Source organism: Pygocentrus nattereri, chromosome 17, assembly GCF_015220715.1.
Source record: "Pygocentrus nattereri isolate fPygNat1 chromosome 17, fPygNat1.pri, whole genome shotgun sequence".
Lineage (NCBI taxonomy): Eukaryota > Metazoa > Chordata > Actinopteri > Characiformes > Serrasalmidae > Pygocentrus > Pygocentrus nattereri.
Window position 1 is genome coordinate 29,372,219 of NC_051227.1, and position 27,259 is coordinate 29,399,477.

Sequence of the window (27,259 nt, forward strand, 5' to 3'; positions counted from 1 at the left end):
TGACGTTTGCTTACTTTGATATCACACACACATCCTCCTCGTTCTTCTACTGTGCCGCGTTCATGTTCGCTTCTCCCTCCCATCGCTTTTTCCACTCACACGCATATAATGCCCTCGGACGGAACCAGCCCCTCCCTTCAAAATAAGAGTCCTTAGCCGAACGAGAGCAAATGACCTGAAACTCCTTACTCCTGTATTTCTTGCTAGAAAGTAATGAATTTTAACAGGCTTTTAATTTATGTTTACATTTAATTAATGTTATTTATACATCTTCCTAAATTCAAAAAATGGTAAAATGTACATTTCAGGTAAATCATATTGTATTTGATTTGAAAGCCTGAAGTGGGAAATAATATTTAAATATAAAAAAAAATAAAAATTTTCTGAAGGTTAAACAGTTGCTCTTAGTAATACTTTGTCAAAATCATCAAAGGAAAAAGTACATTTTAAAGAGTTTTGAGACTTATACAAACTAATTATGGAAAGTGGCTTGCACTGTATTGCGAATGTGACTCTATCTAGTTACGATATATGGTTGTCACTGTGAACCCCGTGCCCAGCACTTTTCAAAACCTTATGCCCATATGTCAGTAATGACTCATATATTGAAAGTCTTAGAACATTATCTGCAACATGCTTGTCTACACGTGTTTGTTGTAATTTTATTCACTTTAGAGATGGAATAAGGCCTCAGGTTAGTGCAACTTCATTTTTCGTTAACAATTCTTATGCACCTACCAGAGAACATTCACAGGGTTAACATTACTGTAACAACACACTGCTAACACACTAAGGTTCAGCTAAATAAGCAGTTACGAAGTGAAACTATGACAGATTACTCATATTATCTGAGATTGCTATTAGACTATAAACACATGTATTACTGTCAATGCTAACATACCTATGTAACTATGCATAACAAATAACAATAGTATAATATAGCAACATAAGACAATAATATAAAATAATAATTAAAATTAAAGACTCAATACATTGTGATAAACTTCACTGAAGAACAGTTACTGTATGGAATGTCAACTATGTTGCTTTAAACCTCTTGTGATTATCTTGTTTGTCTTTACAACAGTATAAATACTGGCATTAAGGTTGAAATAATAATCAGTTGCATGTTCTTTACAACAAAATACCTATGTCTTAGTAAATATATTTCATTCATTCTGCAGGGATTTTACTGTATTCTTCCCCTAATCCAGTAATCCGTGCTGTGGTGGTCTGAACTCAGTGGTTACCTTTTCACAATATAATCTCTCCCAACTGTGGGCAGTTGGCATACATCTTGGTACGGTGAACTGCACTCCATCTTCTGAGACATCACCATGCTGGCAAAAACTGGCTGTGCACATACAGTATAAAGGCATGCTTCTTGCTGCATGTGGAATCTAGAGGATTGTGTTCAAGAGAAAACTGTTTCTATGCAGTACAAAGAGTCTGTATAATCAGAAATATAGGTTTAGCTGACAAAATCTGTTCATTTAAAAAGAAAACCACACACATATCTACCCCACATTATGTACACAGACAAGCGCCTATGTGATGTCGACATACACACAAATAAGAAATGAGCATTCTTGTAGGACAATTAACATTTTTTGTCTTTATTACAAATGTACAGCTTACGAGTTTCTATTATGATTTGTTTTTGCTTAGTTGTTTCTTTATTTTATACAGTTTACTCTAAAAGAATTTCTCCCATCAGCAATCTCAGAACAGTCATTATGAGTACAGTGCAGTGGGCTGGACTGAACTGAAGAAGAGACTACTCAAAAGTAGGATGTGGATGTTCGCTCGAGCGCATGCACGTCTGTGTGCATGTGAAGGCTTTGTTCATGTGTGCATTGACTGCATGATGGCATGAGGCTGCGTGGGACAAAGGCAGACATTACATTTCTACAGTTTACACCAAAGGAGCCCAACATTGTGCTGGATAAATCATGCAGTCTATGTGTGCAAAGGCTCCCGCTTTCCAAACACACACATCCCCATCTCTTCTCCCAGTTTGGTGCTAACCTCCTGGGTTCTCCCAATATCTAACTACTGTCACAAAAATAAACAACTCCCCATAACCACCGTATGACATTACCAATCTGTGTGACACATACTCAATAACTCTGTTATATGTGTGCTACCCAGAGAGGTCAAAGAGGATGAAAGAGATGGCAACTATCAAGACAACAGATGCTACAAAGAATCTGGCAGATGTGCAAAGGCAATGACGACAGATTCTCTCCCGACAATCTTTTTTGACACATTTTAAAGGAAAAGCATCATCCCATTCCCCAAACGCAAAAAAAGGCAAGTGCATGTACTGGTCGAAATTCACATGGGATCTTAGACAATGTAAGAAACAACGTAAGCAAAATTGCAACTGAAGAACTTTTAAGGCTTATGTAGTGGCAAAAGAAACATACAAAACTAACCATGTAACATTGAAAATAAACGGACAGTATTTGAGTGAAGCTGATGTTATGCAGGCTGCACCTAGACAAGGTAAAACAGTTCCACCTCTGTTCAGACACCATCACTACGTGATCACCTGCTGAAATGTGAATGTGGTCCAGACGGAAACTCATTTTTTGTGTTCAAGCAAGCATCAGACAGGCCTGTGTGAATAACTTATGTGTCTGTCTAAATTAAGCCTCAGGCTGATGAACATAGTGTTTAGATTAAGTAGTGCTTAGTGTGTTTGCGCTTTGAAAGCTCCAGTTCACCACCCCCACAAACATCATGAGGAGTACTTCTCAGCTGAAATGGCTGCATCGTGCCAAGAGCCATTCAGCAGTAACCCACAATCCCCCGCTGCTGCCTACAGTCTCACCCACACCCTCTTCTTTGCTCCTGGATCAACTGAGGGAGAGGTTTATACAGCACAGCTGTCTTTTTTTCCTCATTACCGTAACCTGCTGAAGTGCCTGGGAGGAGAATGTTGATGGCGGTCTTCAACCACCAACACTCACTTCCATGTAGCTTATATAACATAAGGGTCTTGTTATAATTGACAGTACACATGCTTTCCAATAAAAGAAAAAGAAAAAAAAAAAAACGCATGAAGCATACTACATAAAAATCTGATATTCTCAGAGGAAAACAAATCTGGTCCAGGAAATAAGGGCTCACATCAAAGTTCCCTAACACACTACACCAGTAAAGAAGCCGATTTGATACTCTCAAAGAAAGTACAATGGAAGAGCTGGAGAGAGAACCGTTCCAACAGAGTGGAGCTCCTTGTTGCTAAACTGAAAGGTGCAGGCAGAGAATGTAGTGAAATGAGCCCACAATAGAGGAATATTGATGAGATGAATAGATCCCTCTCCTCTTCAGGATGAGATCTGACTTTACCTTCTGATGTCAGTGCACACAGCCGTCTGGGTCAAAGCTGACCACTGCCTTTGTGCTCAAAAGAGTAAGGTCATCGCTACAGTGTTCTCACACTCATCGTTCTCGTTTGGCTATGATGAATGCAAAATAGTTGTACACATAGTCACACATAGTAACCCAAACATGTTCCCCTAGATTACAGGCGTGTTCGGTAAGATCAGGGGTATCTTTTCACAGGTCTGTGAACACACCCAATACTGTAAGATCTGAGTGTCCCATTCAAGAACGCTCCCCTTTTTTTTCATGACCAAGTGATAAATGAAATAACAAAAAGTAAAATAATACCCCCCCCCCCAAAAAAAAAACAATAAAAGAAAATTAACCAAAAAATAATATTAATACATATTTAACAAAGTCAGAAGCAACCATCAATGACAATGATAATCATTACATTAATACAAAACTATAGTCATAATCATTACAATAATTCCAGTGTAAGTGTTCTTTTTTTTTTTTTTTTTTTTAAAGTCTGAGCATTTGTCCCGAGAGGTACAGGCCAGTGGAGTGGCATTCGAAAATAAAAATGGATTCAGGAAAGGGATGAGATTAAGAGAAAAAATAAAAACAATGACAGCAAAACAGAAAGATAAAGACAACACACAAACAAACACAGAGTGGTGCGAGGGGCTGTGGTCTGGTTTTCTGGAACAAGGCTGGAAGTGGGAGAGAGAGTGTGTGTGTGTGTGTGTGTGTGTAGTGTTAAAAGAGAACAGTATATATGAACATGAACCAGAGGAGCCACAGCGAGTGTGCTAAAAGGCCACAAGCACTGAACTGTGTGTTTGTATATGTGAAAGCCAGTGTGTATGTATGCGTGTATGTGTAAGAGAAAGAGACCAAAAAAAAGAAAGAAAAACTTGAGTAAAGGATTTGGGTAGAGAAGAACCCCGATAACAGAAGAGCCACAGGAGTGAGATGATTAGCCGCTCCGAAAAAAGTCTCCCACGAAGCCACCCTTTCTCCATTTTGGTGGTGATAGGTTGGATAGCTGCTTGTAGCTTCTTTTTCCCTTCTTTCACTGTCTTTTTCACAACTCGCAATATTTTATTTCCTTTTCACTTTCATCATTCTCAACATTCATATGCTTCCTTCTTCCATTGTTCATTTCATTCTTAACTTCAGCAGCTCCATTTGTGTCTAGTCCTTTCCTTCACCACCAACATGCCTAATTCCTGCCCCGTTCCTGTAGTGCGTCCCCCCGCCCATCTCTCAGTAAGCATGTGCCCTGCTCGCACTGTGGGTCACTGCTTCTTCTCACGGGTTGTGATGGTGACCAGTTGTTTGGCGGCCTTGGCAATATCATAGGCGCACTGGATGACCTGCTGTGTGAGGAGCTGGTAGTCCACCGTGCTGGCTGATGGCTCAGAGGGCGCCGCCTTGCGACACTCTACCTGTAGTCGAGAGGCACTGGCCGCCAGCAGCCTCAGAGAGGAGCGGACAGCATCCAGCGCGGGCCTCTGTGGATGAAGCAGAGAGAGTTTAACCTCCAATTCCATTTCTCTTTTCTGCTGACCTTCCTTTCTGCCTCCAAAACCTCTTAAAGTGTCATACACACAAGCTATTGCTAAAGCATGTCGACACTTCAATATGTGCACCCAACCATAAAAAATGGCTCCAGACCATTTTTTCCCCTCCACTACATTTGGCATTATGCACGCAGGCAGGTAGCATTCTCTTGGCATTGCCCAAACGCGGACAGCCATATGGTGAGACAATTCATCACTGCAGAGAAGACATTTCTGTTCCAGAATTCAATGCTGGTACGTTCTACACAGCTCCAGTCCACTGCTTCATGGCTAAACTGTTGTTCCAGACAATGACAGCTGACTGAGGTAAACACTCGATAAACTGACTTCCATGAAAAGTGACATCCTATGACAGTGCTACATTGAAAGCCACTGAGCTCTTCAGTGTGGGCCCTTCTATTGTCACTTTTTGTCTAAGTGATTAAGTGATACTTTTTTAATCCCACAAACAGGGAAATTCCACCTCCGCATTTAACCCATCCATGAAGTGAAACACCACATACACACTAGTGAGCGCACACACACTAGGGGCAGTGAGCACACTTGGGGTGGGCAGCCCTATCCACGGCACCCGGGGAGCAGCTGGGGGGTGAGGTGTCTTGCTCAAGGACACCTCAGTCATGGATTGGCGGCACTGGGGATCGAACCAGCAACCTTCCCAACACAGGGCCAGTTCCCTAACCTCCAGCCCACGACTGCCCCTGTCTACAGAGATGACATGATTAAATCTATGCACCTGTTAGCAATGGGTATGACTGAAATAGCAAAAATGTAGTATCATCACTGTCCAAAGAAAAAAATCTTGTCTAACATATTAAAACATAGCAGCTGTCTTTTACACTATGTGTGAACCTCATGACTAGACCAATGCAAATGCTCCAAAATCATGCAGGATAAAATTTCTTTACACTGACAGTAAACAATGTTTTTGCCTTCTTCTGTAAAGTTACCTTTTTGAAGATATTTGGTTTTCTTTGGACAGTGATGAAATGTAACTTGAGTGCTCAGAAAGTAGAAGGTAGTGCGAGATGTGGCAAGTTAAAAAAATGGAACAAATTAACCTCCTTGAACACGTGCAATCATGGAGATGGAACAGATTGTTATCCTAACAGTTTGTAGGCTAAACTTTGTAACAGCCAAGCTGCATTTAGTTAACTAGCAGATCAGTCTGCCATCAGTGTGCAGAAAAGATTACGGTAGTTATGTTTGGCACACCTTTAACTTAAAGAAACTGTGATTTGCTAAAATAATTTGCAACCAGCATGCACAGACAGCAAAAAAATGATCACCCATTGCTATTTAGTGTCTTCTGAAATGCGACAGCTGTAGCTGAAGAGGGTGAAAAGAAAATAATAATGCAAAATCAAAAGTTTAAGAGGCTGCCAGTGCAAACTTTATTTGACCCTTTCAAAAATCAAAATGTGCTTCAAGATGGTGGCAAGGATTCCCCTGAGGTCAAGTGTGAAGGTGAGGCCTGAGAGAGCCTTTCTTTTCCAGAACTGGAACACAAGGCAGATCTCAACCACCAAAAAAAGTGCTAAAAGGGACAGCAAGAAGGTGGTGGACTTACCTTAGGAAAAAGAGAGGCCATTTCTGTCACAGCTGAATGAATCTTCTCTGAGCATGGCACAAAACTACAAACAGAGTGAGAGGCTGCATTAGAGAATGTACAAGCTAAAGAATATTATTTTATTTGATTCAGAATCTGGAAAATTAGGCTACAGTGTGTGTTTTCCTGCAATCTACTGGCCACACAAATAAACTATACCATCATGACAAGTTCATATACAGTGTAAATGAACAATGTACTTGCAAAGCTGTGGAAATATGAAGCTCTTACCTGTCATGTTTGAACTCCTGTGCTGCTCTTAGCAGCTCCTGGATGTTCTTGGTGACTTGCTCAGTCTTCAGGATGACATCCTCCGTGCATGGCAGCGTGGGGTCTGGCTCCCCACCATCACCACTGTCCTCCACCTCCCCTCGGCTATCTTCTTCACTGCTGCGGCCCATGCTGCACACCAACAGAATAAAACAGAGTGGAGGGATAGAAGTCACATCACTTGAACTCAAATTAGGTTGTACTGATACAGATATGAAGTTTGTAACTCAACCATTTTTGAAATGAAATGTTCTGTATACATTTATTTACAATTATGGACAAATGTAGAGACAAAATTGTGCTTTGCAACATACTTTTGTCCACTTTTATACACAACAGTATGATTATATAGTATTAGAAACCACACAGGCAAGATTGTTTGAGATTACTTAAAATGGCTTAAGGGAAGGTATGTGAAAATTTCGATATGCAAGTAGCATGATTCTGGTGCACAATTTAAAAAAAGCTAACTTCAGGCACCAAAATCTTAAGCTTTCACTTTTTTCTGAAGTTTTCTGAAGTAATCTTCACTTACCCAAGAGAGGTGTCGTATGTTTGTGTATTATCATAGTCACTGTCAGTGCCACTACCATGTTTTTCTGTCTTAGGACCCTAGAGAAGAGACAGAAGTACACATTGCTTGATTTCACTGAATAACTATTGAAAATTATCCTTCTCTGAACTACTCCATTCACTTGAATGCAGATAATTCAAGTGATGAACTGATCAGCACGTCCCCTGTCCTTGCCTGACTCACCATATATCGCCCCACCTCCATGGAGGCTGACAGATGTGGTCCTCCATAGGGTGTGGGACCTGCAGGAGCCCCTTTGCGCACCTGAGGGAGAACATAAGTAACACAGAACAAGGCTTAGTAAGAACACTCAGAACAGGGAAGACATCCACCAAGCAGAAAATAGAAAGGAGACCTCAAGAGATGTTTCTGCAGAGAACAGCTCTGCAATGATTCAAGTGCACAATCAGTTTGTTGCACTATATAGCAAGTCAAGGAAGCTGAGACAAAAAATATCAGAATTTTTTGTTAAATGTAGAAGTCAGAAGAATAATACAGGCAGCTTACAGGAAGATAGTCAGGAAATTTTAAGAAGGAAAACCTAGAAATGTTCAGAACAGTAGAAGCAGGTTTGCAGTGGGAATAGGCTTGAAATAAATCTACAAATAGGTTGTTTAAATATACTTACTTTATAAATGAAGGGAAAAGAAAAACATTACAAATTACATTAAACACATCAGGAATTGGCTAATTCTCGACATTACACATGTAAGTCCTTCAACCTTTGTGTACAAATCATTACTCTGCAATTACAATAACTTACACTGAATCAGAAGTTTGATTTAATGTAAGCTAGCATCAAATCACTGCCCTTTACTTGCTCAACCTACAGAAAGCATGATCTTGTTGCATAGATGCATCATTTACACTCTATTAAATATTATTGTGTTTTGTCACATCAGGAATTAATGTCTCAAATGTGCTTTCTGCATTTTGCGCTGGAAGCAGAAATTATCTGGATGATAGGTAAGTGCCTGCTCAGCGCTCCTGTGGTGGTGAGTCAAATATATACAAGCGCTAATTTTTTTCAGATGCTAATCCACTATGTGTGTCCTGCACAGTGGTGACCTGGATCCCAAAGGTAATAGTGGAGAGGAAAAAAACAAAAAAAACAAAAGTACATTCAGTTCAAGCCACTCTCACTATTCAGTCCACAGATCAGACAATCAGGCACCTGAACATTTCATAAACCAGTTATAGACTACATTCCCGGCTAGCTCAAACAGCAGCTAAGCACAAGACAAGCTCATCTGAAAAAGACAGCCTCTCTTGGCACATAAACCATAACTTATAAAGACAGGGATGCCATCACCTCTAAACTTGTATACACCTCCGAAAAAGCAGCAGTTCATGCTCTTGACCATGGTGATGTGATTCTTTTCAAAGGTGTGTGTTATTTGGAGCAATTGGAATATTACCCAGTGAAGAAGTGCAGATTGTGCTGATGTATGGCCATGAGGTGGCAGCAAAGAGCAGTGTGCAGTAGTGAGTTAGAGTCAATGGTGAACACAAAAACACGGTTTAAAGCAGGGACTGCCAAGGCAGAAAAAGCATGTCACTGCTGGTGCAGGTCTGCAGAGGGAGACGGAGGAAGGGTGAAAAGGAACACAGAGGTTACGAAAGTGCAAGGGATCAGGCTGGCCGCTAGTGCTCACACACTTACGCTGGGGCCAAGGGGCTGCAGGTGATCACTTAGAGAGTCCAGCACTGGGGCGAGGGCTTTGGGGGTGGCTGCTCCAGGCTCGTACATAGAGAAGGCCTGCCTGTCCCTGCGGAGCGGGGCTGAGGAGGGCGGGGCCAGGCCCAAATCCCCACTGACCGTTCCTCCGCCTCCCCCTGCCACTCCCCTCAACCCAGCAGGCCAGAGTGGCACACTGCCGCCCCCACCCAGAGCCCCCGGCACCCCAGCCTGGGCCCCCCTCAACGCCGTGTTCTCCGTCTGCATCCGCGAGATCTACAGGGGACGAAGGGGCATCGGGGTAGTCACATTCACACAAATACAGAAACACAAGGAGTCATTCCAATACAAAGGTTGGAGAATGGTATACTGGTAAGAGCTGCATCATGCAGGGAGTAAACTGTCATACTGATAAAATGAGGAGAGTCTGAGCAAGGACAGGAGTCATTCTCAGGGAGGGATAAACACATATACTGCATTCTGCACCATTTTGTACCTGTTTAGGTAAAGGGTGGGCCTGCATCTTGCAGTGTATGTATGTATGTATGTTTGTATGTATGTGTGTGTGCACACGTATGAGAGAGACTGACCAAGTATGAATTATGGGCACACTCAAAGAACAAATAGGTAGTGACATAGACCTCAATAAGACACACTGATCAAATTAAAGAGATGAATGGACTCTAAAACATTTACGTCTACATTTAAATAGGCAATGAAAATATGATTGCTTTTCCTGCCTTATATTTCCATCTTTGCACTAAAAATGTATTAACATCTATCATGAGAGCAATCTTAGCAAATTACATCCTTGGCATAAACACACCAATCTCATAAAGAAGAAAAACAAAGCTAAATCCATAAGTTTAAAATGATCCATGTTTTCCAACACTAATTACTAACAGCCATGTCTAAATTTAAATATAAAGTGACCAGGTTAAGACATGTTCGGTAATCTTCCACAATCTCCTCCATCTTTGGTTCCGTACCTCTTTCTGAAGCCTCCTCAGCTCTTCGCTCAGGTTGTTGTTGACCTTCATGAGCTGTTGGACTTTAGCCTCAGAGGAGGCCAGGGCTTTTTTCACCTCCAGATACTCCTGCAGTGTGATGGGTCCATCTGACAAGTCAGACGAGTCCATGCTCTGATTGGGGGGAAAAAAAAACTTTATAAAAATAAAACCAATCAATCAGGGCATCTCAATGTCACAAGGTTCAAACAAAGAAGCACTGAGAGTTACTCCTATTTTTTTTTAATTCCATGTTAATAACATTTCACATGATGAGAAAGATTTCTGAAAAATCCAGAAATTCAGAGAGAAGAAATACCAAGAGCACAAGCTTAAGGCCTATAAAACACCCATGCTAACTGCTACTAATATTTGCTAATAAAAATATTTTTTATATCTTTTAAAATATTTTTTGTTAATAAATCACTCTGCACTGTGCTGATATTTAATAAACTTCCCTTCATATTGCACAGCAAATAACTCAGATACACAATTCATTGTGAAGCATATGACAGCAGATCATAAAAAAGGAGCACATATCAGACAATCGTAAAACAGGTATGTAACAATAAAGCATTGAAATGTATCACAGATTATCAAATCACTGTATCATGATTAGCATGTTAGCTTGTTGCTAGTGTTTTAGTTCTGGGGTAACATATTACCTTGCAGATAGAATATTTGATTTTGTTCCATTAGTATGCTTTTATAATGTTGCATACATAAATTAACTGAAAACAGAAACACATGAACATAAGGCGCATTTCAGGCACTACTTATTTGTGCCGTATCGAAAAATGTATCCAGTAAAAAAAATGTGTCATCATATCAAATCACATAACGAATTTCATGACAAGAAATTCTGTTTCCAAATTCACAAATTTGGATCTGATAGTACCATTTATTTGAATACACAGCACAGAACAAAAGCACACAGTGCAACATCGGCTCAGCCACAGCACTTCCTGTATGTGGATGGAGCGTGCTCAGACACAGCTTCCTTTTTCCAGCTGCAGAACAATGGCCCACACATTGGAGCTCCGAATAAGTGCTGATGTCATTCCACAAGTATGGGGCAGAGCCCATTTCCCCGCAATGCACGCTGGGACAGGCCGGGAGCTGTGACACAACTGCTTGCTGCTCTATACACCATAGTAGCTGAAGCCCCTTAGTTTAGAGCACTGAAAACCACACAATAAAGTAGTAAAGCAGAACTTGTCCTACACAGGCTCACCCAGACTCAAAATAAATGTGTATGCTGCAGCAGAGTTGCTTGATAACTGCCCCCACATTAGCACGAAGGCAGAGGAGCTGACCTTGGCGCGGTTGTTGCGCTGGGTGTTGTTGTTGTTCTGCGTGGTCAGCTCACTGTCTGTGTCCTCGTCAGAAGCTACGCTGTCATAATCATGCTGGTCGTCATCTGGCTGACCCACATCCAGAGGCTCTGAAACATTCAGCAATGTTAGCACAAACATATCCAGCAACTACATTTATTCTCAGCCCTTCTCTGTCCTTAAGCAGAGGTATTTAATCTCAGGCTACGAAAGAAGAATGTAGGTTCTCTCACCAGTGGGACTTGTCAGGCCTTTGCCTTGCTGCCGTCGCTTGGCATCACTGAGGATATCAATAATGAGCGTAGCAAACTCCCGTGCGTTAAATCGAGCCAACTTCTGTCGACCCTAGGAAACAAAAATTTTAGACTTTAGAGAGCCCATATACTCAATTTTTTGTGAACTTCTAAAAACATCTAAAAACACAAACTGACTTTGAACAATATTGTAAACTGTTGACGTGGCACTGTCTACTATGCTTGCAGAAGTTTAAGTGCATTTTGTGCAAAGTTCATCCTTTATCACAGAGCCAGCTATAATAACTACATTGCAAGCAGGAAATGCTTTGATTGGTCAATCCACTCTCGGGAAACAAGCAGACCCACAGCAGTCCATAAAAGACTGTTTAAGGCCAAAGTAAAACGGGTGAATGGAAGCAAGAGACAAAGTGTCATAGATGGCTCTCAGTGAAAGAGAGAATGTCCACAGCCCTCAAACAACTGGAAAACATTTCTGTCTTTTCCTCTCCTCCTCTGCCGCTGTGCATTGCCCAGTATCGGTCCTCAGCCATCGCAAAGCCACAGACCCTCTATTTTTAGACTTCATGCTTTCATCCACCCAGCCACAGCCCAGACATCATCATGCCAGTTCTGCCCTTCTGTTCTCCCTGCTGGGCTCTTCCTCCAATCCCTACTGCATACAGGCTGTTCCTCCTCACTGCCTGCGTCAGGCTACATCGCTCACATCTGGGTCTGGGCTGCAGCCTCGACCGCACACTACCATATCACTCCTACTCACCCCCACAGCCAGCTGGGTGCTTACTTTCGCAGTCTTGGTAAGGAATGTGCCAAGTGTTGCTACATATTGTTAATGTCCTAAGACAAACAAGGTTTTCTAAATATTTTACAAGGGAAAAAGAAGAAACAGTAACTTTACAATGGAAAGAAAAAGTTCTTAGTACAGCCTAATGTAAAACTGAAAGGTTGTGCATTTCCAACCTTCTATTAATTAATTTTTTATAAATGTAAAATATGATTTATCAATGCAATGTAAAGGCCAGCTAGCACAGGATTTTACACAAAATCTTTAAAAAAAGATCAGTCTCATAGAACCTCATGTGTCGAAAATCCATTCATTCTAAATGTTCACTCAACATAAATGGCAACTGTGTTTTCAGACAGTGTAAGGAGGTTTCCATCCTCAGTGATATATAGTGATGATATACATGTATGTTACCTGGTTGCGTGTGGCTGAGTATTCAGGGTTAACAGGCAGGAAAGGGACTGCGCTCCTCTCTGTAACAAGCGTGCTGTGGTTCTGAGTTGTTAGCCAGACTGTGAGAGAGACAGAGGAAGAGAGAGAGAGTTGAGAGAGAGACAGAATCACAGAGAAAGACCAGGAAAAAAAATGTGTGGTACAGTATGAAAAGCAAGGTCATTTTATCACCCACTCAAAAACCCACACATGTCGAGTTCTACAGAGATGAGCCACATTTAAAAGAACACTTATTTCCATAGAGAACACACACAAATAACAGGCTGCCTGCCCCTCCCCTGCCTCTGTGTGCATAGCCCTCTGCCTCCTACCCAACCCTGCTTACCTGCAGAGACTCAGCATGCTACAGCTCCTGCTTCGCAGAGGAGGAAGGAAAGAAAAAAAGAGAGAGGGCGAGAAGAAGGAGGAGGAGAGACGTCCTAAGGCACTCCTTCAACAGCTCACTCACTCTCACTTTCTCTCTCATTCTCTCTCTCCACTTGTGCGTCCCTCCCTTCCCTGCAGTCAGACTGCTTGGTCAGTGCCCTTCTATAGTCAGTGTTTATACAACACTAAGCAATCAGTCTCCAAGGACTAAGCTACTAGAAGCAAACCCACACTTCACACTCATACCGCAGCTGCAGAAGGCGGGGAGAGAGTGTGAGATGGAGGGAGAGGTGGACAGAAAACAGAAGAAAGGAGAATCTTACCCGCATCGTTTTCCCTGCGGTCCACCTCATCATATACATCCATGGCCAGCTCCTCAAACAAGCGATTATTGAGCTGCGTGTCACACAAACAAAATATCAATACATTGAAATTCATAGGATGCCAGAATGAAGTGCACAGTGAGTGCTGAGGCCATCCACAAGCACAGAGGTAGGCAGAAAACAGGAGAGTGGTATGCACAGACATCAGGACCACACATGGGAGGAATTTGGGAAAAGCCCAACAAAAGCACTGCAAGCCAAATGAAGCAGTAAATAAAGACCAGAGACAAGGAACTAATTCTAAAGGGATATACTTATTGAATATTTAACTAAACAGTGCTATACAAGTGACAAATCTACCATTAGGGTGCACTAATGCCTTCAACAGACATTAAACCGTTTAAGGGCCACTATGGGCCAATGTTAATCTCTGGATGATCGTGGAGGAGAGTCTAGCTCTCTCACCTGCATCCTAAACACTCACCGCTTGTAGCTTCTTCTTGGCGGCCTTGGCCAGTTCAGACAGGTCCAGGCTACACAGAGACAAAGACACAGACACAGGAGTAAAAGGACGCCGGAAACGTACAGACAGAGAAAGATGAGGAGAGAGAAGGGGAGAGAGAGAAAGAGAAAGGTTGAGGGTGGACGGATGGAGCTTGGCATCAAGACAGGAGAGGTGTCAGGTCAGGAAGAAAACGAGATGGGCAGTAGAGCAGCACTGGTCAGTCGAATTTACCCAAGCTTTCCCAAACTACTGCCTGAATTTTAGCACGCACCTTCACTCTAGCCATAGAACTGAAATGCCTATTTATTTTAAGGCAAAAGGTGCACATCTGTGATCACTAGCCATCTAACAGACGCAGTCTGTTCAGCTTTCACTCAGCTCAGACCTGTGCTCTGTTTACCTGTCTCGTTTATCCAGAGTCTGGCACCAGGATAAAGGACAATGAAGAGGAAAGAGAAGATAGATAAGAGGTTATGGAGAGGGGAATGAGAAGAAGGTGAGATACCTCTGCGTCGGGCACTTAGGGCGAGCTCTGTCTCCATAAAGCGCAGCAAAGATGGAGAGAACAGAGAACGAGTGAGCAAGACAGTCAGAGAGAAACAGAAACATATATACAGAGATCAGAGAGACAGGCAAAGAGAGAGAGTGTGAGTGAGAGAGCGAGTGAGAGAATGAGAATATTTGTGTGTGCACGTGTGTGTGTGTGAGAGTGAGTGAGAAAGAGAGAGAATGTGTGTGTGTGTGTGTGTGTGTGTGTATGTGTGTGTGTGTGAGAGAGAGAGAGAGAGAGAGAGAGAGAGAGAGAGAGAGACAGACAGACAGACTGATGGATAGACCCCATATCAACACTCCTGCAGTTCAGGTCAGTTTGACTGTCACATGGCTTTCTCTCAGCAGTAGAGAGTCTAACAGCCAGTCTGCATTAGTGCAGGAGCCTGTGGACTTTCAGCCCTAATGCACACTGACTAATGACACAGCGCAACCTGCTGGCCAATACACTCTAATACACCCACTACCAAGGCAGCTCAGCGTTTCGTGTCTGCTGTGAGAAGGCTATGAAGAACATCAAGTAGAACACACTGTGCAAAGTTTTGTTACACTACAATGTAACTGAACCACTCTAGCTACACAGATACATACTATTCGTGTACATGTAAATAAAAGCCCCTTCCAGCACACAGTTTATTCGCACCTGTCAGCCATCTGAGGGATGATATAATGTCCATTCTTGTGATCTGCAAAATAAACGAGATAAGAGAATACTAGCCATCATCCTTATACGGGTTCAGTCTGTACTAGGTAGAGTAAGAGACATCAACTCACCTGGGCGTCGGCCACACAAGTAGAAGGCCAGTCTGTCTGTGAGCTCATACTGACATTCCACTAAGCGCTCAGCCAACTCCACCTGGCCTGCTTGCCTGAGTACCAAATGCACAAGAATAAATACCATGAGGCTCACTCTGTCTCCACTCCAACAAATACTCATGTGTATGATCTAGAACTTGAAATATTATGTCTGATCCAGACAGGACCCAACTCCTCATGCCTGTTTGGACGTCATTTACCAAATATGTGTAGGGCTCGAGTCGAGTTTACATTTTATATTGAGGTTGTCAGAGCCCGCCTCCCGTTTTTAACACCTCTTACCCTCCACCTCCACTGCTTTAGGTATACTGCTTACTTTATTCTTCCTCTCTATGTCACTATATTAAACCAGTTTTAACCCGACACTCTGGAGTCGTGCATTTGCATTGACAGAATTTAGCACTGAGGTCCACAAGGCCCATGCTTGGATACACAGGAAATAACACAGCAAACTGATTCAAGAACAGTTTAGTGTAGCCAATAGGAGTTTAATGTGCTTAGCCAAATGTATTTTTTTATGGTTTATGTTCAACGTTATATGTAACATGTTCTATATAAACATATAAAGTCTATGGACTGAAGAGGAGAAGTGAACATCTCCCTGTATCAGCAGCGCACAGTGTGAGTGCAGCGCAGTATGTTACGTTTATCCAGACTAAAATGTTTGGGTTGTTCTTCAAAAGCAATATTTGATGAATAAATCTGTTAAAGTGAAATTTGAATTTAATTTAGGGCATCTGATTATTTTTCTTAACATGTTTTAGATTTTATTTGTCCATGATCTAATGACAGCTAGTATTTTCAGTACACAGTAACTAATAGTATGATCTACGTAAAGGTGGTAGCAGGATAATACCATATAAATATTTAAACAGATTTTTCCAATACATAATCCTTGTGACAATATTCTGATACACAGACACAATGCACCAGTACTGCCACATTAAAAACAGTTATTTTTATTCAACCTTTCACATACTGCACTAAATCCAATTTAAACAGAAGTAATAATGATCTCTTTATTTAATGATCTCAATCATACTACCAACCTCTATCATGATAATTCAACCTGTGTGAGGAGGGGCCAGCTCAGGTGAGTTTCAGACAGAATTTTCAGGGGAACTCGAGTCAGTTTCAGTTTCAATGATGTGAATCCGATCAAGTTGAGCTTTTCTTTTTTTGCCAGGCTTGGATCGGGCAAGTACTCAAAACACAATATCATTTGTTGGGCCGACTCTGACGAAGAACTCTAGCGCTGTATTCAGGTTCAGACCAAAATTTCAGGCCCAATTAAACCTTTAATATGATCACCCATTCAGGTTTATGCCTAAAGTGGTTCTGCCACTTTATTACTGTGGCTCTCTTACTGCTTGAATGTTGTGATAAAATAGTGTCTATTACAAGCTAAGCAAATTCCACTTTGGATTAATAAAATATGTATCTGTCTCTGTTTTCTCCTTCTATCTCTCCATTTATCTGGAACTGCTCTCCATTCTATGGCCAATTGTTCCATTTATGCATAAATACTACCAAAAAAGAGGATCACTGGTCTTGGCCAAGACAATGAAGAACTGACAGTGTTTACCCAGAACCCACTGATGGAGTGTATACGTGTGTCTGTACCTAGCATAGTCCATGGGAGTGCGGCCATTGATGTCTGGTGCTCCGGGGTCAGCTCCATAAACCACAAGCAGTTCGGCCTGCAGCACTTGTCCAGCCTTAGCAGCCACATGCAGTGGAGTGGTTCCCTTCTCCTATAGTCAGAGAGACAGCAAGAGATGCCTTCACACACAGCAGCCATGTCATTCTGGGAAAGCGCCTCTCAGACTCTGGATATCACTACTGGATGTCAATAGTGGGCAGATGCTGCAATGTCACCATGCCAGGCCTAAAAAGTAATAATCTACAAGAGAAGTATGAGCAAAATAAAATAGGTTGCCCTAAATTTAATGTCCAACAAAGGTATACTTCGTTTACAGGCACCTGCTTATCCAACATTTCTTCCAAAATCAATTATATTAACAGAGAGTTTGCCCATCCCCCTTTCCTGCAGTAAGAGTCTTTACTACTTCTAGGAAGATTGCACACTAGATGTTGGTGCACTGCCAAGAGGATTTGACTGCTTTCAGCCACAAGTGCATTCATGAGGTCAGATGTCTGATGTTCTACATCACAAACTGCACTCCGACTCAACTCAAAGATGTGGGATGGAGCTCCATCACTCCAGAGGTTACTGTTTCACTGCTCCTAATCCCAATGCTACCATGGTGACCTTATTCTACCATAGTGACCTTAGGCTCATATAGGGCTTGCATTCAACCGGCAATTCTATGGAGATTACACAAGCAGTGTGTGTGCAACTAAATGCCCACATTAGCAATGGATGCATCTTAAAATAGTTCAATTTACTAATTAGAAGGAATAACTGGATAATTTGACATGCAATGGATCAAGCATTAGCAATTTCCAATCAGTAAGGCGTTATTAAGTCAAATGCATTAGACAACAATGTTGTAAGGACCGGAGACTCACAGGGTGAAAGAAGTTAGCCTGAGCTCCGAGAGACAGTAGTCGCAGACATGTCTCCAGACTCCCTGTCCGCACACTCGAATGCAGTTGCTGTTAAAAGAGACACACACAGAGAGAGAGAGAGAGAGAGAGAGAGAGAGAGAGAGAGAGAGAGAGAGAGAGAGAGAGAGAGACACAGAGAGAGAGAGAGAGAGAGAGAGAGAGAGAGAGAGAGAGAGAGAGAAAAAGAGAGAGAAAGAGAGAGAGAAAGAGAGAAAGAGAAAGAGAGAAAGAGAAAGAGAGAAAGAGAGAGAGAGAGAGAGAGAGAGAGAGAGAGAGAGAGAGAGAGAGAGAGAGAGAGAGAGAGAGAGAGAGCTCTTCTATGAATCTTCTCATTAAGATTGCTCAACAGTGCTGAGGCGGGTTCCATTATTCACAAGCAGGGCATCATTAAGGGCGATAAAAGCCCTCCTAGAGGGCCCGCCTGTTCAATTCCTCTGTAGGGAGCAGAGCACAGAAGGGAGAGAGGCTCTGTCTCTCCTCAGGCTAATCTGACCTTTCTGAGCTGCCTCACCTTGCTGAGGTCCTTGGTGGTGACTCCATCGTCATCACGGCAGGGCAGCTTGTGGACGAAGGCTAGCATCTGATACTTGGCGCGAATGAACTCAGACTTGGTGGGGCTGCAAGAAGAGGACAAAAATATGACCGAAATAAATCGAGAGAGCAGGCAATGACTGGCCAATAATACTGTCAATTAACAATAAAACAAAAAACATGCACTAACTTGGCAATCTCAACTCAGATTAAACTACTACTTCAGAAGGACATATTCATGGAAAAAAAATACTAATACGTCTGTACTTAAATCGCATTGTCTTACCTGACAATTATCTGATGGCAGTAGATAAAGGATGACTCATTCTGTTGCACCAATCTCTATTTCCTTTGTTTTCTTACAGAAATTTTCCAGCAACAGATCGCTTCGAATTTGGTTACTCAGAGATGCATAAAATATGATAACATATGAAAAATTGTACAAAGCACTATGCTAATTGAAAAATATGACTAGATACGCAGGGTGGATTTTTATAAGATGTGATTCAGAACAACAGGTGAATAGGAAAATAAATATATATATTAGGGGCAATATAACTATAGACATGGTTTCCCAAAGTACAGGGATGGACAACAGAAGACAAGCATGGACAAGCATTGTGAGCATGAAGCAGTGCTGCCTGGAAAACTATCAGCGATTTAAAAAAAAAGCAAGATCAAGATCATGTATAGATTAATATGTAAGAAGGATAATCTTGTCATAAGTTATGTAAGTAAGACTTATAGCCAAATATCTAACAGGATCAGAAACTCTAATGCAGTTCTTACAGTGCTTCTTATGGTAAAATATTTTTGGTGGTAAGATGTTAAAAAGCTGCTGGAGTTTATATGGGATTTAATTATAAGATGATATTTAAAAAGACGCTTTGACCCCTGAGCGAGACCATGAGTAACATTGAAGTATAGGGGGACCAGGCCTTTTCAACTGAATTAAGAGGCAGATATGTCTAAACCTTCTGAAAGTTGCACTGACCTTTGATCTCATATAGCATGTGTCACAGTGAAGGGACATTAATCTCATGTATTACTCATGTAAATTCATGTATACTTACTGCACTTTATCTTGTGGGTTAGGTTTCCTGCGACCGCTTTGAACCTGTGCAGGGTCCAGTAGGGAGTGCTCCCAAATTGAATTAGCACCATTACTGGCCAGAGTCTGGACCATCTAAAAGTCAAACAAAAGCATATTCTGATATTTATCCTTTCTGGGTTAATAGGGCCTTGCTCTGTGGGGCAGTGGCTCTGTATGCAAAGTACCTGTAGTAAGGAAGGAGGCCAGCCGCTGTGGCGCAGATGCTTAACGATAGAGATGTGGCGTCCCAGGCTCCGGTGCACAGAACAGCACTCATCACAGATCAGCACACCCCGGTTTATACTGCTCCAGCCAGGATCTGCCAACACAGCGCAAAGCACACTGAGAATCCCTTCTGAAAGCTCACCCCATCGCTCAAAATCATCTCACAGAACAGGAGGCGTTTTTCGAATAGACAAAAATGATCAAACACAAGGGAGAGTCTAAGTGTCACATAATTATTTAAAGAATTAACTGAATGACTAATACGACCCAAATAAGAACAAAACAAAAATAAACCCAATGTACTGTTTTTGTCAAGCAATCCTTGTCACTGTGCTCCAAATCCTTTTCTAAAATAGGTCTCATAACTGTAGTGAAAGCAGTTTATATTTCTATGAGGTTATCTGAGGCAACTCCCTATCCCAGGTGAGTATGTCCCCACAAATCCTGGCCTCTGTGGTGGCAAATGACGCAAAAGCTGCCAGGAGACCGGTGCAGTCAGGGTGAAGGTTATGCTCAGGTGAACAGTAAAATGACCAAGCACAGAGTGACAGAACTGCACTGCTGGCTATTACAAGCCTCTAGGACTTCTCTAAAATTACACCAATATACTGCAGCCTTTTACTCCTGGCAGATATCCTCATTGAGGACACTAGTGAACTAAATAAAATCACAGTGGTGGTCATGTTTTGGGCTTTAATAGGCAACTATTTCTTTTCAGTAATTCAGTGGATCAGCCCTTGCATCTTGAGGCTCCTCAAGGCACATGCCTACAATCTACATAGCCTACAAAAAAAATCAAAATAAAACTAGCATTAATTGCATAATTACTAATATGAAAACTACAGCATAAAAAGAAAGCAAACCACGGAAAATTGAGATATTATGTACAATAAATTTAGGATGTGGTCATGCTTCTTTAGGAATATTCAAAAACATAAATACATATTAACTGGGCCACCTCACTTAAGCATAATTAAAAAGCTTTCTCCAAGAAATATATTGATCACATGAAAAAAGGTCTGCTTTTGTTACATTTTCAATGGTTTGATATGTGGTTGAGGTTCTCCACAAACACCAACATGTGTGAAAATTCTAATCAAACATGGGGAAAAAATGTAGGGGTGACATTATGACCATCATTATCAAAATAAATTAATTTCTTTACAATCTGCTTTTCTGAGCACATTGTGGATATTGCCAGCACTTTAAGAACAGTGACCTGTTGTATGCATCATTAAGCCTGTTTAACTGGACTTAAAATATTGAATAAAAAACATTGCATTCATAATTTCTGATAGCATTTAAAAGTGGCACTACTGATTCATTTTTGTCCGTACCCACCCCTACTGCACTGCACAGGTTTCAGAGGAACAACCTTCCACGCTGCACTAAAAATGATCGACCCAAACAATAACTAAGGATATTAACTAATTACAGTCTTTCCATCAGTGTCCGAATCAGCCAATGTGCAGAGACACAAAACTACATGAGATACGACTATGCGTGACAGTCAACACATAAACGCACACAGATTTCCAGCTCCACAGCTTTCCTCCATTTTTAGCCTTATCCACTCTCTATCTGTGTGCCTGTTGCCTAGTACAATTTCACATAAATGGTCACACTCTCACACTCAGTTACAGCACAAATAATGTCATGCAGTTTTTTTACAGCCATATCTTTCTAAAAAAACTCATTGACATTGCACAATATGCATCTTTACAGTCATCCCTTCACATCCACACCACAGCACAACAATCATCAGCTTCTCACCAGCTGACACACTCAGCACCACTTTACACCACACTATTATCTGCATTCCTCTGGCATGTCAAACGTGACAATTACACACTCCTCAGCAGCAGCCAGAGAGCTGCAGTGTTGCAGGCAGTAACAGCGGGGCAGTAACAGACTCAATCTGGAGCCTACACACCGCCAGCTCAGACCCAATGTAGGCGGGGAAAGATGATGTGGACACAGCCGTCCGCCTAGGGCTGACAATGAATGCAGGTACCTGCACCATGCTAGCAGAAGACTGCAGGTAGAAGCTCAGGGTCTATAAATCAGTAGATGGTGCAGGGAGAGGCTGAGAGATGAGAGCAGAGACAGAGGGAGAGAAAGACAGAGACACATTCCTGGAAAAAGAGCAGCTGTGGGTACAACAGTGGCAGCTGCCATACTGCTCCTTCTTCCCCATGGGGCAGACAGGAACTCCACAAGCAAGACCAAGGCCAAGCCTCCACTGATCCTCGTAACAACACGGCTGGCTAACCTGCCTATCATCAAAGGATGCTGTGTCAAAGATGTGGTGACAGCTTAACAGACTACTGATTTTAGGTGTTGAAAATGGAAATTAAAACAGCAGATGGACTTTCTTTCTAACTGCTAACTTCCAGAACAAAGAACAATTTGGTGCAATGTGACCAACTTGCACTGAATTCTCAGGGAACGCATGAATGACCTTTTGTGCATAATAAGTGAAAAATAAATTATAAAACATACAGCTCTATCACACAGTCAGTATGATCACTATTCTATATGAATTTCTTTAAAACATTTTTCAGACTCAGACCAAATGGAGAACAAAACAAAGTAGCCCACTGGGGTGGGAAATATGAAGATATTTATCGTTACTGTGATAAATTACATTACCAGTACTTAAAAAATAACTAGGCCCATTTCACTGTATTTGATATAATTTAAATTGTATTTGCTTTATGCGAAACTAGCTAGACGAAACCCTTTAGGTTCATAGACTTCTATAGCTAGTATTTTTAACGTGCCCGTGCTGGTTTTTATTTGTTCTAACAATCAAACATCTTGTGTGTCGTGAAAATGGCTTTAAATACATATTATATTATATTTTTGCTACCCCTGCTAGGCTTCGCGTTAACATTAGCTAGCTGAGTTATGATAACTTGTAGACAAGTTTTTGTGCTAAGGGTAGCTAACTGACAAATGAGACTTCAAGAGGGACAATCTGGCACTAGTGAGCCAGACGTTTCCGCCAGTAAAATAATATAACTAATAAGTCATTTAATTGAGAGTCACAACTTGGCCTTTCAACAATCAGGGAACTATCTGGTCACCTACCCGAGTTAAAGGCAGTGCCTTGCTAAGTGGCTGCAGTTTTTCAGCAAGACTAACGCTAGCTAGCTAGGTTAGCGACTTAGCTGTACAGCCCACGTTAACTGACCAGTCGTTACGTCAGCGACGCGTGTTAATATCAAACAGGTTTATACAGCCCAATGTGCAACCATACATCACATTTTTCCTGCTAGTAAATTTAAAGCGCATAAACGACTTAAACAGGTTCATTTGCCATAAGCAATGGGGGCAGATACGCAACAGAGGTAACGTTAGTGTTAGCTAAGCTAGCCAGCATAAACCGCGTTCAGCTGGATGGTCAGTTAGTAAGAAAACACAACCTCGCCTCATTTTGTGTGGGCAAATGCACATAATATAAGGATACATATCTAGTCCGTTAAAGCACAATTTCCCTGATTTATCTCACAGGTAGTAACCTACATGGGGAAAGGGTGGATAGTAGCTAACATTGCGTGGCTAGCTTGGTTGCTAACAACAAGCAGGGCTCAAACTCGCCATTACATTAGCCTGTAGCTAACTCAGCTCTACCAGTCAGCCACAGTCAGAGTTTTCAATAAACACTTTCTCTAAGCGCCGTATGAATTGTGTAATGTTGACGAACGTATAACATTTGCTTTGTAAACTGATATTATAGCCGTGGTAACTTTCTGGCCGATGTTTGCAGGCCGTTTCTCTGTTGTGTTGTTGGCCCACGGCTCTGCTGTGTTTCTCCTCCCAGCGCCAGCTTGTTTCAGTCACTTAGACAATGTTAGATCTCAACAACGCCTTGATCCATGAATTTCAACGTACCTGGCGCACTGCAGTCGGCACACACCTCGCTTCTTTGGACTTTCCTGGACATGATAAACAAAAAATAAACGACCAGCCTTCACGAGATAACGCAGATATTCCAATCCAATAACGACGATGTTCGGCGGTCCAGTTTAGCGACGACTGCAGCTTTGATGCCGCCCCTGAATGTCCGGAAGCCGGCGAAGAGCTTTCCAGCGCTCCCGGTCCTCACCCTTCTTCTCGCTAGGGTTTTTTTGCTGCTGCTTTCAGAGCAAGGAGTTTAGCTTTTGTGAAATATCACGGAAACTCTGTCTTACCGTTTGAATGAGAGTTCGTTCGCTTTCTTAGGCTGTATAATTTTGAACGTTTCTCTTGTATACTGTATGTACGCATTAGCCTATTTTACCCAAGCCCCATATCCAGAGCCGAGCGTGTAATAAGAAAAAACATGGAAACAACGTTTTATTTACATCCAGCATCCCCCACTCATTTGTAGGCTGTGGCAGGCTGCATACTGTCTCCCTCTGACGTCCTACTCTCTCGCCCCTAGTGTCAGTACATGGTGGGGTAGCAGGGAGGGCTGAACACATAGCTGTGCATGACTTTGACCACTAATAACTTACAGGATGCATCTGCTGCACTATATGTCAAATCTGCTAATACAATGTTTCTTCTGTGATCAAGCATATTAATAGAGTTTATCCCCCTCTTTGCTGCAGTAACAGCCTTGACTCTTCTGAAGTCTCTACACTAGGTGTTTGAACATTGCTGTGTGGATTTAAGCTACTGATGCTAGAATAGTTCTGGATCACAAACACCACTCCAACTCATCCACAAGATATCTGATGGAGCTCCATCATTCCAGAGAATGCAGCTCCACTGCTCCACAGCCCACTGCTGGAAGATTTATACCTTATTTGAAACTTGGCATTGGGCACGGTGACCTTAGTGTCATGTGATGCTGCTCCAGAGTTTCCCATTCTATTGTTGATGCTTTTCTATGGAGAGGTGTAAATTAAACTGGTTGAAATCACTATTTGGAAAGCATATAAGAACACTTTTGGGTATACAGTATATTTCCAGTGAATGGTCGTACGTTTAATGGTAAGAAACATAAAATTCCAAAGTATTACTCACTTTGGACAGGCAATAATAGGTAGCCTGGATACTAAGTGCATAAAGTTGGTCTGGATGCAGTATTTCATAGTATTATTATTATGATTATTATTTGGTTGCACTCAGATGTAAACTGTAAAGAAAATGTGGCTGATAACAGATATAGCCTGGACATACTTGGTGGTTACTTGATCTTTACTGTTCTTCAGAAAGAGCAGTGCTATGTTCAGGTCAGGGAAACAACATTACTTCATGCTTGGACTGAAGTTGAACCCATTAAGCATGGCCATATTGATACTATAGACACCTATGGGTTTCTTTTTTTACTCTTTCTATTTCTGGCAGAAGAACAACTAAGTATCTTGAAATGATGACTTTATTTCTTTGGGGATTTTAAGGTACTATGTTAATGTTATAATTAATTATTGAATTTAAAGAAAGTAATTATTCTGCGTATTAGGCCCTCATTAGTAGTTAGCCCATTATTTTGGCATAGTTTCAACACATTATTTAGTAGATCCTCACATGAAAATAGTCATACTTGGGTGTAAATTGATTTATTATTTCACTCACAGTAATTTTCTGTAGCAATTTGTTTATACTGTTAACAGCTAAAGTTGAAAAAAATGCATGCTCTGTCGAGTTTTAACTTGGACAAACAGAAACCATATGCCAGTTTTATACTTTTATTCACAATTAAATTTGGATTGTTAAAGTTCAGTAGTCCCATATGACCAGCGGCCAGATTTAATATGATAAATTAAGTGATAAAAACTCACTTTTTGCCCGCATAGGTAAATCAGTTTAGATATAATCTGACGATTGCTCACAAAGGCTCAGGGAGCACATGGACCAAATTAAATTTCAGACATGGACATAAATTTGTTAATGTTTTTACTTTTACTGTAGAAATCACAAAGGATTTCCCTGTTTATGTGCTCAAGAAGACTTTTAAAAGGATCAGGACATCAGCCTTAGTAATACTTGCCATAGGCAACTTGAGTAATGGAGTTACTCTTTTGTGTGTCCACAATCACAAACTGACAATATTTCTAAGTTGACTCCTACATTATTAAAAATAATCTGTACAGACAAAACTCAAGCAAAACATATTTTGCGAGAAAAACAGTCCAGTCTGAGATCACAGTGTGCTCACATAGTTAATTACATGACAGAAGAGCTTAACTCTCCACCCACAGTCTGATCAGATCACTGTTTGGGCCATTAAAGGTGCAGTAAGAGGTCAGACTCAGTGATGATCTCCCCCTTTTACTCTGCTTGTTTGTGCTGCTCAGCGTTTCATGCAGTTTAGGGAAAGTGGAGATTTTAATGTGCACGTCCTGAATTCCAAAATTAGGGAGGCGTCACCCCAGTGCTTTGAAAAGTGAGGGGGCGAATGCCCGCTCGCCATTGTGGTTCCAGGCGGCCCTGAATGGAACAATTCGAAGAAGATTTTGGCGAAAAAGAAGCTGACTTCAGCTTCATCGAGAGCTGAAAGGTGTGGAAAGGGATGAGGAGGTAGCTCTGTTTCTGCTGGGTGACATTGTTATTTTTGCTGTCACACAGAACCAGTACATCAGTATTGTTTTGCCTATGTTTGTGATCACACGTGGTTAGCTTTGCAGCAACAATTTTGCTAAGTCACAACCCAGCTGACATATCTACATCACCTGCTGTGTTATTCACTCTTTATGTCATGATATTTGTACATTTGTGAAGGGTTTTGTCAACGAAGACGTTAAACGTGTTGTTCCCCTTGGCAATGCAAGTCCGTGAATCTGGGGGACAGAGCTTCTGAAGGAGCACTAAAGGAAGAGCTGTGTTTGTTTTGCTGTGGAGTTCAGTTGAAAGGTTACGTTTTAAAAAACAAAAGACCAACAGAATTTTTGTCTAGAGGTTGTAGACATGTGAATTTCCTTCAAAGGTGCAATAAAACAAGTTATATTTTACATGGGTAAACTATACAGGTTGACACCTGTTAACTAAAGTAGCTCACAGACATTTTAAGTTGAATAAAGAGCCGTCATTTTATTCTAAAACAAAGAAAATAGTTAACACAGTACCAGTGCAGCTAGGGTTAGGCTGGAGTTAAGCTGTGAGAAGCTGCTCTGCTTTTTGATTGGAGAATCTTTTAAATTTAGGGCTTTTTTTATATAACTGGTTTATGAGCTGATATGCACACAATTCATTTTTACGCTGCGACAAAAACAATATAGTACATTTAAAATAATAAATAAATGTAAAAATACTATGTTTTAATTGTACAGCCAAAAGTACCGTTACAGGTAAAAATGAACTGTACAGTAACGACAGTAAATGTAATTCGTTAAGCTACACCTCTGAAAAGACGTGGCAACCTCTCGGTTACCATTATCAACAATGAATAAAAAACTCTGAAAG

General features: G+C 41.4%; 1 protein-coding gene across 3 annotated transcripts; it reads right to left on the reverse strand.

Moving 5' to 3' along the window:
* Positions 1-1,600: 1,600 nt before the first annotated feature.
* git1 (G protein-coupled receptor kinase interacting ArfGAP 1) lies at positions 1,601-24,275 on the reverse strand. 3 transcript variants are annotated; one of them, XM_037546615.1, is made up of 21 exons: positions 23,762-24,275; positions 19,825-19,958; positions 19,620-19,732; positions 18,527-18,632; positions 17,977-18,063; positions 17,068-17,198; positions 15,403-15,497; positions 15,272-15,314; positions 14,585-14,611; positions 14,059-14,107; positions 13,575-13,647; positions 12,847-12,944; positions 11,628-11,739; positions 11,377-11,504; positions 10,043-10,195; positions 9,039-9,329; positions 7,559-7,639; positions 7,337-7,413; positions 6,763-6,933; positions 6,493-6,556; positions 1,601-4,853 (listed from the first exon to the last, which is right to left on the reverse strand). In XM_037546615.1, the coding sequence occupies exons 1-21, from the start codon at positions 23,811-23,813 to the stop codon at positions 4,638-4,640; spliced, it is 2,301 nt and encodes a 766-aa protein (XP_037402512.1). In that variant the 5' UTR covers positions 23,814-24,275; the 3' UTR covers positions 1,601-4,637. The 3 variants fall into 3 exon arrangements, with proteins under 3 accessions (XP_037402512.1, XP_037402513.1, XP_037402514.1); XM_037546616.1 differs by lacking the exon at positions 9,039-9,329; XM_037546617.1 differs by lacking the exons at positions 9,039-9,329; positions 14,585-14,611.
* Between the last annotated feature and the right edge of the window lie 2,984 nt (positions 24,276-27,259).

What these genes read in the sequence shown, in the direction of transcription:
- git1 (XM_037546615.1), bottom strand. Translation starts at nt 23,813, where the DNA reads ATGTCCAGGAAAGTCCAAAGAAGCGAGGTGTGTGCCGACTGCAGTGCG. An exon ending in CCACCAAGGACCTCAGCAAG is followed by an intron (nt 18,064 to 18,526) that starts GTGAGGCAGCTC and finishes CTCTTTTAACAG; the next exon opens with CAACTGCATTCGAGTGTGCG. An exon ending in CTTGTGTGGCCGACGCCCAG is followed by an intron (nt 15,315 to 15,402) that starts GTGAGTTGATGT and finishes TTTATTTTGCAG; the next exon opens with ATCACAAGAATGGACATTAT.